General features: G+C 37.7%; 1 protein-coding gene across 1 annotated transcript; it reads right to left on the bottom strand.

Annotated features, from left to right (window-relative positions):
- Positions 1-2,871: 2,871 nt before the first annotated feature.
- Positions 2,872-4,681, bottom strand: LOC148732235 (uncharacterized; the record flags this gene model as incomplete). The annotated part of the gene is made up of 2 exons (XM_088757818.1): positions 2,872-4,191; positions 4,505-4,681. Coding segments are annotated over 2 exons (1,497 nt in total), but the record flags the coding sequence as incomplete, so codon positions are not given.
- Positions 4,682-11,834: the final 7,153 nt, after the last annotated feature.

Raw genomic sequence — 11,834 nt, 5'->3', positions numbered from 1 at the left:
GAAAATTGACACTCCTTTGTTTGCAACGTCATGTTTGTTTTACCTTTATGATAAAATATTGTTGACATGAAGGTGTTTTATTGACAGGTTTTAGGTGACAAGTTTATACAATAGCAAATCAAGCGTGTAATATAATCCTTCAGCAATCCTAGCGCGCGTCTTCTTGACGTTAGCGACCTAGTTAGCATCGAACTTACATCCTCGCGATCGATCATCGGGACGCCACGACAATGTCCTCCTTTTCTTTCCGTTCTTAAAGAAAATCGATAAAACAGTCAACATTTTGAATTGTTATGTACGATGCACAGCGTTTCACTCGCAGAAAACGTGACACATACTCATTATGGACACGTGACTTTTGTAATCTGTGAACATCTTGGTGCCACGTCACGCACCAAAGAAACCATGCGTGTTTAGCCATTTCTTCCTTCCTGAGAAACTACTCGAATATTGCAGAGAGTGGTGTCACATTTTACTTCTGATGTAGTCGCAAAACCCTTCGATGTATGCGTGATGGAAACTACTTTTTTAAAATCTTTATTTCCAGATTTTCCGAAGAGTGTTTCTTGCGAATTCGAGAGCGTACTTATCGAACTTGTTACGAGGATCGAATTATTTTTACTGAATCTGTCACGCAATCCCAGACTTTTCTAGAATTATCTATAATCTGTAATATTCCAGAAACTTCTTTCATGTGACTCAGCAGTTTCCAAAAATAGTACAACTTGTAATACGCTATAAATAGTCATAGAACATTCTAGATAACTAAAGTAAACGTATAAAAGCTGGCTTGTGAGAAGTACAAAAGAGATTTGCCCGAGGGCTTACCCTCGTGGCTTGCTGACTGAACTTTTGGAAGCTATGATATGACGAGGCTATGACCTTTTGACCTTGCGATATCCGGAGAGAAGAAAGAGATGAAAAAGACGATAGTCGAGAGAGGAAGAAGATAGAGAATACAGAGTTTACTATGAAGTCCTCCGGAAGAATTTGTGTACACGGAAAGAAAGTCATGAATCAAGAAAGCCAAGCGCTGTGGTCTTCAGTCGGCGGATGTTGGAATTGGAAGTTGATGACAAACACTTACACGGCATGAAGGATTGTAAGCCTGCTTTATGAACTGCTTAACTTAACCTTTAACCTAAGTAAATTAGACAATGTAAAACTAATTAAATAATAGTTAAAATGGATAACTGCTTGTTGTTACATTTTTGTTGCGTGCCATATATCGTACTCGGGAGTCTATTTTCATATATGCTTTGTTAGCGGACATTCGTTGGTCATTCGTGCACGTAACAAACTAAGTAATCTACGCTCACGTATCAAAGTATCAGGCGTGTAATCTAATTAAAGCGTTCTATCCGGCGACTTTAGCAGCGTAACTTGGAAGATCACGATGGATCCTCGAGCCTCCACAAAAATTTCCTTTCCAAAATTCCTTTTCTTAACGAAATCGATAGAATAATCAACAAGTTGAACTGTAATGTAAGGTGCACAGCGTTTCGCTCGCAGAAAACGTGACACATGTAATCTGTAAACATCTTGCTGTCTCGTCACGCAGCAAAGAAAACATCCGCGTTAAAGTTATGACTCCTAGAGGACAAAAGATTTTTATGTGTTTGGGTGCTCTATTATGCGAACAATTTTTGCCGATTCGCGAGTGGAGTTGCCAAGATATCGTCATGGAAATATTTTTTTCTTAGTAAATTCAGCAGCAGTGAATTGTTAGTCAAAAATGGTGCCATTCGGAGTAAACGTTCTTTTCTTAACTCAAGAAAAAAATTTGGGGGAGCTCTGTTGTTGTTTCACAAAAGCCCTTTAAAACTGAACAAGTTGGAAAAATCGTAATTCTCTTTTAAAAAGCCACACCAACCCGTATTATACCGTTAATTTCAAGTCTTTTTTATCAGTATTTCCTTCAAGCTCTGACGCCGGCACCCACTTTGACAATGAAACCAACAGTTATTCTATTATTTCGACTATTGACCGAGCAGTCAACAAAAGGAAGTAAAAAACAATGGCAATTAGAAAGTACCGTACACGCTCGTCACCTCGTTCTCCAATATGACATTTTAGAACTAGAATAATTCCAGAACTTAAAAATGGTTTAGGCTACAGTGACAATCTTGAGATGTTTGTTGATTCCTCTTTCGTGGAATCAACAAACATCTCAGCAGGTTTCAGAGCGTGACGTGGCACCAAGATGGTTAAAGATTACATGTGTCACCAAGATGGTTAAAGATTACATGTGTCACGGTGGGCGCTTTCCATTTGACCAAAATTTTCGAGATTTCCGGTCAGAAATCGAATGGAACGGGAAAAGTTCCGCGATAAGTTTTCGAAAATTTAGGAATACGTTTTTAGTGTACCCTCTTAGATACGGTCGGACGCGTTCCATTCGGCCAGCGAAAATACCGACATTTTGAACCCGTGATTTTTGTTGAATGGAAAGCGACCCTTGTCACGTAAAACCTGTCAATAAAACACCTTCATGTCAACAATATTTTATCATAAAGGTAAAACAAACATGACGTTGCAAACAAAGGAGTGTCAATTTTCGAATCCCGACAAATCCAAAAGCGCGCCATCCTAGATATAAGCTGATCGGTTTTGCACCTTTTTCAACTCCAAATCGCGAAATTCGATTCTAAGAAGGCACAATCGAAAGAATGTAATTATTTTGCGTCGATACAGCCCATAGAAGGGCTCGAACGAGCGAATTGCTAATGGTAAGTTTACCCCACTAGGGTAAACTTTACCCGGCGGGAAACTGAAACAAACAAAGCACTCTGATTGGTCAATTCGGGTAAAAATTACCCTCATCTGGTAAATGTTTTTAGTGCATATTGTTTTTGATAAGGGCACAATGTTTTAGACATGTGTTTTGGGAAGTTCCTTCAAGATGTTATTTATGTGCTCCTTGAGATCATGGAGGGGTTCTACTGGCACAACTTCATATTGGGTTAAGTTAAGGTCTTTCATTGAAGCACTTTGATCAGGAAAACACAGTGCAGGGACTCGCTGAATGCCCTTAAGCTCCTCCCTCAACTGGCTCTGCAAGGCTGGTTTTAGCAAACCATCTGTTGGGAGGTTTCGGCCTTTGCACTCTCTGATCATGTCATCCTTACTCATTTGTTGGAAAGGTTGCACGCCTCCATTCCTCCTTTCTTTGCTTGCTGGACCTGCAATACCTTTCTTCCTTGGCTCTTCTAAGGTGATTTGTGGGGCTCTTAGTGATGCTATGTGGTCAGAGTACTGTGTTGATGACATAGTGCAACCAGAGCAGCCAAATTTTCCACCTAACTGCTCCCCACTCTCAACTTCTTGTGATGGATGGTCACCATGGAACATGCGACAGATTTCATTGATGAATACATTGTGGGAAGAGGTGATCTTTGTAGTGAGCTGTTGGATGTCCTCCAGGCGGGTGTCACTGTATAATAGCTGATCTTCGATGGTGTCTCTACACCTTGCCATAAGGTAAATTTGTGGCTTTTCCACCATTTCTTGGACATCCTTTCCCTCAAGCTCTTGAGATGTGTAATAAAATGCTGGATCATAAATTGCATTTACCGTCGAGAGGATATGGCCATGATTCATAACACTTGAGTGGTCTGACCAGATCATCAGGTGTCGAGTTCGCTCCCAGTGTTTTAGCGAGTTAACCAGTTCCTCCCTTGTTGTCTCACCACCAGGCTTCTCTTTTAACTCTCCAATTTCCTGCAAGCGAGTTTCCAGCTCTTCGTACGTCATAGCCTCATAATGAGCCTCTGAGTGGTCTCTCACCAAACCCATTTCCTCATGTTCTGCTAAATGATTTTTCCTGATTTCTAGTAGAGGTATTTTTCTGCCACTAACTGTGAAACATTCTTTCTTGAGAGTACCATTGGAATCCAATGTTAGCTTTTGGTAGGTTTTTGGAGCTATAATCTCACCCAAGCGGTATTCCCCATTTGCAATTTTTTTTCTTAGAGTTTCTCTTATGGCTGCACCTGTGCGAGGCACTGGTGTTGTGATCTCCCCTCCAAAGGCTTTGTTGAGCTGCCTTCTTGGAAGTGGGTTATTTTTTCTGATGGGCTTGAAGATTTCCAAATTCTTGCCATTTTTGCTAAGAAATTCTTTCACCACCATGTTTCCTACTGTTGTCTTCTTGGATACTCCATATTTCTTAGCCAGTGCAGAGAAATTGATCTGTAAATAAGGGGAAGTAATATTTCAATCACTACTTAAAAACAGAATTAAAACAAACAAATGTTTGTGAACTAAATATTGAAGATGCAAATATGAAACCTTTTGTTTTCATTATAATTTTATTATTTATCTTTTCATTTGAAAAGTAAAGTGATGGGGAATGGAAGTAATTCTGGTCATTTGGCCAGACAGGAGACAGTTAGTTTATTGATAGCATGCATACATGTATGCAGTGAAGTTATTTGCTATCATGATTTAAACAAAATTTTCTTATTCCAACTGTTTTAAGTATCTTTATTTAGTTTATTCTCACCTTATCACCCTCTTTCATTGCATTTACTTCCTGTAGGAGACCATCTTTGTCAAAGTCAAGGGAACTGGGATCTGGAGAGTGACGCTTTACCTTTCGAAGGCCTGCCTCCTCGAGTGCTTTCCTCTTCGTAGTCCGACTTTTAGCCTCTTCATTAGTCTCCCTCGCAGCCGTTTTTTTTGGATGTCACGCAACGCTCCCCCAAAAGAACAGCTACTGACAACCGAACTACATTCCTTTCTCATTGTCCTTGCGGTTTGGTCGCGGTCTATTGAACCGACCAATCACATACCAGAAAATCTGAATAACGTAAGGTTTCACGCGAAAATGTGGATATTGGGAGAAACACTGAGAAATTTGTCGATGAGAGCTCGAAATGTTTCACATGTTCATCGTTGTGCCCTGGTAAAGATAGAGTATATATTTTTGGGAAAACGTCTCACAATTTCGTTTAAATTATAGAATCTACGCTTAACATAGACGTCAACTGCTACGCCAACGACTCAAACGCTAGATTGTTTGAGCGGTTGTTAAAGTTTCAGCGAGCAACTGAGAAAGTAGAAGCTAAAAACTGAACTGAAACTCTTTATTCGCACTATTTCAAGAGGTTACTACAGATTATAAAAGTCAGAATATATAAGAAACAGTAAATTACATCAATAGTCAAAAGGAAATACAAGACGCCTTTCAATCTAGGCCAAGGGCTAAACGCTTGCTTCGACCTACAGATGGAGATCAGGAGGAAAAAAGCGCGTGCTTGTCGTCAACAAACCGGGCGAAGCTTCGAGAACACTGCAATTTAGGTCGGCCAACGTCTCCTACACTACTTGTACTTCTTCATTCACCAGTCCACTGCTAGCTGGAGCGAACCCGATTAGTTATGTTCGTGGCTTCTTATCACCGGTACAGGAAATCGGCCCGAATTATCGAGTGTTTCCGCACGTTGGTACAACGCAACAACAATAACAATAATATGACCACTTTCATCGGTAACATGGTCAAACACGAGCGGGAGTGCTTGATTTGCTTAAACTCCCTATTAACGATTTCCCGGATCCTGTCGGCAACTTAACAAAAACATCTTCTTTCCCGACGAAAACTTTTTTAATTGCAAGCTTCTGGTGAGCTTTAAGCTCGAAAATTTTGAACTTTGACGACGCTTTGCGAAAAGCTCCTTCAAGCACCGCCATTTGTCTTGTGTTTTCCACATGAGGATCGCGATAGAAAACGATATCTGATTGGACGAGTGTCAAAAGGTGAGTCTGGCGCGAAAAGGTTCCTGAAAATGGAACCCGAGCTGTGATTGGCCAATTCGGAAAAAGGAATGTAGTTCAGTTGTCAGCAGCCGTTCTTTTGGGGGAGCATTGCGTGACATCCAAAAAAAACGGCTGCGAGGGAGACTAGTCCGAGTTGTGTCGACGTCGAAACAGATGTTTTCTCTGTGGCAATATTATTGCAAATGAAGATCAACAGTAGATTTCAGTTTGCGCATTTTAATTAGGAAATAAGGAACAAGGATATCTTAAGATAAAGCGGTGTCAACCAAAGATAATGATCAAAACACAAAGTAGGTTAACAATAAGCTATAACAGCAAGTTGAAAATAATTTTCAATTAACTCAAAACTGTTTGGAAGGGAAAAGCTGTTTCGATAAACTGCTTTTAGTTGAGACTCAATTGATGCTAAACCAGATGGTTGCAGGCCCACGATGTTCTTTTCTTCTTATTGGCTTGCTTCGAAGTAAATTAAGTGAAAAATTTAATGGGAAATGGTAATTGGATTACAAATAAATTTTTTTTATGCAAAATACTAGTCATCTTCTCCCTTTTAGTTTTTCTTATCATCAAGGAACGAATTTTTATTTTTCGCGACTCCCCAATTTGCTTGTAAAAGATCGATTTATTGGCAGAGAGACAAATTGAGAAAGGTATCATCATTTTCTTTTTCTTGTTCTGGTATAGTTCGGATGACTAAGACATGATTCATCTCTGTATGATACAGTTGATAAATTGTTGATGATGAGCTGTGTATAATTAATCTGTGTATAATTAATCTTTGATGGTGATCATCATCCATTTTATTTCTGTTCAGAGTTTTTCTGTTCCATTGTTGTGCTCCGTCTTTTCGTTTTTCGATGATTCTTTTAAAAATTATTCTGATAACATGAGAGGCATTCCGGTCTAGGGATGGCTACGATAAACTTTAGATGATGAAAGCGATAGTATAATCTTCGCTGTATGGCAAAACTTTACCAAGTACTTTGGCTCTGTATGCCCTATTTGTAATTAATACTTCATGAATTAGCATTAATCGAGGTCTAAGTGATCGTCAGAGTTACATCATTTTGGCGCGTTCAAAATGTTTCACGGAAGCATTTCCTCGTAAAAAATTAATTGAAAGAAAAAAAAAAAAGCAGCGCCGGTAAAAATAGAGAAACGATTAAAAATATGTAGATATTTAGGATATATCTTGCAATTTTGTGGTGGTTCCTTTTTTGTCAAGGGACTGACACTCAAAGTGCGCTAGTACACGTATCTATTAAAAAGACCATGTTGGATGTTTTTCCTCTCAGCACCTGCCAATTGAATTAACTATGATGCATTTCGTTTTTAACGCTTCTGGATTCTTTGCTACTTCTAAAAATTTTAAATGAAGAAATAAAAAGGGAATCGATTAACTCACAAAAAGAAAACTAAATCAAGCAAAAAATTAAATAAAGAAAAGAAACAAAGCGGATAAAGAGAAAACAAAAAACAAAAGAGAAATATTATGACCAATTTCATCAGTAACATGGTCAAACACGAGCGGGAGTGCTTGATATATTAACGATTTCCCGGATCCTGTAGGCAACTTAACAAAAACATCTTCTTTCTCGACTAAAACTTTTTTAATTGCAAGCTTCTGGTGAGCTTTAAGCTCGAAAATTTTGAACTTTGACGACGCTTTGCGAAAAGCTCCTTCAAGCACCGCCATTTGTCTTGTGTTTTCCACATGAGGATCGCGATAGAAAACGATATCTGATTGGACGAGTGTCAAAAGGTGAGTCTGGCGCGAAAAGGTTCCTGAAAATGGAACCCGAGCTGTGATTGGCCAATTCGGAAAAGGGAATGTAGTTCAGTTGTCAGTAGCCGTTCTTTTAGGAGAGCATTGCGTGACATCCAAAAAAAAAACGGCTGCGAGGGAGACTAGTCCGAGTTGTGTCGACGTCGAAACAGATGTTTTCTCTGTGGCAATATTATTGCAAATGAAGATCAACAGTAGACTTCAGTTTCCGCATTTTAATTAGGAAATAAGGAACAAGGATATCTTAAGATAAAGCGGTGTCAACCAAAGATAATGATCAAAACACAAAGTAGGTTAACAATAAGCTATAACAGCAAGTTGAAAATAATTTTCAATTAACTCAAAACTGTTTGGAAGGGAAAAGCTGTTTCGATAAACTGCTTTTAGTTGAAACTCAATTGATGCTAAACCAGATGGTTGCAGGCCCACGATGTTCTTTTCTTCTTATTGGCTTGCTTCGAAGTAAATTAAGTGAAAAATTTAATGGGAAAGGGTAATTGGATTACAAATAAATTTTTTTATGCAAAATACTCGTCATCTTCTCCCTTTTAGTTTTTCTTATCATCAAGGAACGAATTTTTATTTTTCGCGACTCCCCAATTTGCTTGTAAAAGATCGATTTATTGGCAGAGAGACAAATTGAGAAAGGTATCATCATTTTCTTTTTGTTGTTCTGGTATAGTTCGGATGACTTAAACATGATTCATCTCTGTATGATACAGTTGATAAATTGTTGATGATGAGCTGTGTATAATTAATCTGTGTATAATTAATCTTTGATGGTGATCATCATCCAATTTATTTCTGTTCAGAGTTTTTCTGTTCCATTGTTATGCTCCGTCTTTTCGTTTTTCGATGATTCTTTTAAAAACTATTCTGATAACATGAGAGGCATTCCGGTCTAGGGATGGCTACGATAAACTTTAGATGATGATAGCGATAGTATAATCTTCGCTATATGGCAAAAATTTACCAAGTACTTTGGCTCTGTATGCCCTATTTGTAATTGATACTTCATGAATTAGCATTAATCGAGGTCTAAGTGATCGTCAGAGTTACATCATTTTGGCGCGTTCAAATGCTTCACGGAAGCATTTCCTCGTAAAAAATTTATTGAAAGAAAAAAAAAAGCAGCGCCGGTAAAAATAGAGAAACGATTAAAAATATGTAGATATTTAGGATATATCTTGCAATTTTGTGGTGGTTCCTTTTTTGTCAAGGGACTGACACTCAAAGTGCGCTAGTACACGTATCTATTAAAAAGACCATGTTGGATGTTTTTCCTCTCAGCACCTGCCAATTGAATTAACTATGATGCATTTCGTTTTTAACGCTTCTGGATTCTTTGCTACTTCTAAAAATTTTGAATGAAAAAATAAAAAGAGAATCGATTAACTCACAAAAAGAAAACTAAATCAAGCAAAAAATTAAAAAAAGAAAAGAAACAAAGCGGATAAAGAGAAAACAAAAAACAAAAGAGAAATATTATGACCAATTTCATCAGTAACATGGTCAAACACGAGCGGGAGTGCTTGATATATTAACGATTTCCCGGATCCTGTAGGCAACTTAACAAAAACATCTTCTTTCTCGACTAAAACTTTTTTAATTGCAAGCTTCTGGTGAGCTTTAAGCTCGAAAATTTTGAACTTTGACGACGCTTTGCGAAAAGCTCCTTCATGCACCGCCATTTGTCTTGTGTTTTCCACATGAGGATCGCGATAGAAAACGATATCTGATTGGACGAGTGTCAAAAGGTGAGTCTGGCGCGAAAAGGTTCCTGAAAATGGAACCCGAGCTGTGATTGGCCAATTCGGAAAAGGGAATGTAGTTCAGTTGTCAGTAGCCGTTCTTTTAGGGGAGCGTTGCGTGACATCCAAAAAAAAACGGCTGCGAGGGAGACTAGTCCGAGTTGTGTCGACGTCGAAACAGATGTTTTCTCTGTGGCAATATTACTGCAAATGAAGATCAACAGTAGACTTCAGTTTGCGCATTTTAATTAGGAAATAAGGAACAAGGATATCTTAAGATAAAGCGGTGTCAACCAAAGATAATGATCAAAACACAAAGTAGGTTAACAATAAGCTATAACAGCAAGTTGAAAATAATTTTCAATTAACTCAAAACTGTTTGGAAGGGAAAAGCTGTTTCGATAAACTGCTTTTAGTTGAAACTCAATTGATGCTAAACCAGATGGTTGCAGGCCCACGATGTTCTTTTCTTCTTATTGGCTTGCTTCGAAGTAAATTAAGTGAAAAATTTAATGGGAAATGGTAATTGGATTACAAATAAATTTTTTTATGCAAAATACTCGTCATCTTCTCCCTTTTAGTTTTTCTTATCATCAAGGAACGAATTTTTATTTTTCGCGACTCCCCAATTTGCTTGTAAAAGATCGATTTATTGGCAGAGAGACAAATTGAGAAAGGTATCATCATTTTCTTTTTGTTGTTCTGGTATAGTTCGGATGAGGTAAACATGATTCATCTCTGTATGATACAGTTGATAAATTGTTGATGATGAGCTGTGTATAATTAATCTGTGTATAATTAATCTTTGATGGTGATCATCATCCATTTTATTTCTGTTCAGAGTTTTTCTGTTCCATTGTTGTGCTCCGTCTTTTCGTTTTTCGATGATTCTTTTAAAAACTATTCTGATAACATGAGAGGCATTCCGGTCTAGGGATGGCTACGATAAACTTTAGATGATGAAAGCGATAGTATAATCTTCGCTGTATGGCAAAACTTTACCAAGTACTTTGGCTCTGTATGCCCTATTTGTAATTAATACTTCATGAATTAGCATTAATCGAGGTCTAAGTGATCGTCAGAGTTACATCATTTTGGCGCGTTCAAAATGTTTCACGGAAGCATTTCCTCGTAAAAAATTAATTGAAAGAAAAAAAAAAAAAGCAGCGCCGGTAAAAATAGAGAAACGATTAAAAATATGTAGATATTTAGGATATATCTTGCAATTTTGTGGTGGTTCCTTTTTTGTCAAGGGACTGACACTCAAAGTGCGCTAGTACACGTATCTATTAAAAAGACCATGTTGGATGTTTTTCCTCTCAGCACCTGCCAATTGAATTAACTATGATGCATTTCGTTTTTAACGCTTCTGGATTCTTTGCTACTTCTAAAAATTTTAAATGAAAAAATAAAAAGGGAATCGATTAACTCACAAAAAGAAAACTAAATCAAGCAAAAAATTAAAAAAAGAAAAGAAACAAAGCGGATAAAGAGAAAACAAAAAACAAAAGAGAAATATTATGACCAATTTCATCAGTAACATGGTCAAACACGAGCGGGAGTGCTTGATATATTAACGATTTCCCGGATCCTGTAGGCAACTTAACAAAAACATCTTCTTTCTCGACTAAAACTTTTTTAATTGCAAGCTTCTGGTGAGCTTTAAGCTCGAAAATTTTGAACTTTGACGACGCTTTGCGAAAAGCTCCTTCAAGCACCGCCATTTGTCTTGTGTTTTCCACATGAGGATCGCGATAGAAAACGATATCTGATTGGACGAGTGTCAAAAGGTGAGTCTGGCGCGAAAAGGTTCCTGAAAATGGAACCCGAGCTGTGATTGGCCAATTCGGAAAAGGGAATGTAGTTCAGTTGTCAGTAGCCGTTCTTTTAGGAGAGCATTGCGTGACATCCAAAAAAAAAACGGCTGCGAGGGAGACTAGTCCGAGTTGTGTCGACGTCGAAACAGATGTTTTCTCTGTGGCAATATTATTGCAAATGAAGATCAACAGTAGACTTCAGTTTCCGCATTTTAATTAGGAAATAAGGAACAAGGATATCTTAAGATAAAGCGGTGTCAACCAAAGATAATGATCAAAACACAAAGTAGGTTAACAATAAGCTATAACAGCAAGTTGAAAATAATTTTCAATTAACTCAAAACTGTTTGGAAGGGAAAAGCTGTTTCGATAAACTGCTTTTAGTTGAAACTCAATTGATGCTAAACCAGATGGTTGCAGGCCCACGATGTTCTTTTCTTCTTATTGGCTTGCTTCGAAGTAAATTAAGTGAAAAATTTAATGGGAAAGGGTAATTGGATTACAAATAAATTTTTTTATGCAAAATACTCGTCATCTTCTCCCTTTTAGTTTTTCTTATCATCAAGGAACGAATTTTTATTTTTCGCGACTCCCCAATTTGCTTGTAAAAGATCGATTTATTGGCAGAGAGACAAATTGAGAAAGGTATCATCATTTTCTTTTTCTTGTTCTGGTATAGTTCGGATGACTTAAACATGATTC

This window comes from Stylophora pistillata, chromosome 4, assembly GCF_964205215.1.
Source record: "Stylophora pistillata chromosome 4, jaStyPist1.2, whole genome shotgun sequence".
NCBI classification, from domain to species: Eukaryota; Metazoa; Cnidaria; class Anthozoa; order Scleractinia; family Pocilloporidae; genus Stylophora; species Stylophora pistillata.
Note: the sequence above shows the minus strand (reverse complement) of the source record. Positions and strands in the feature narration are given on the sequence as shown.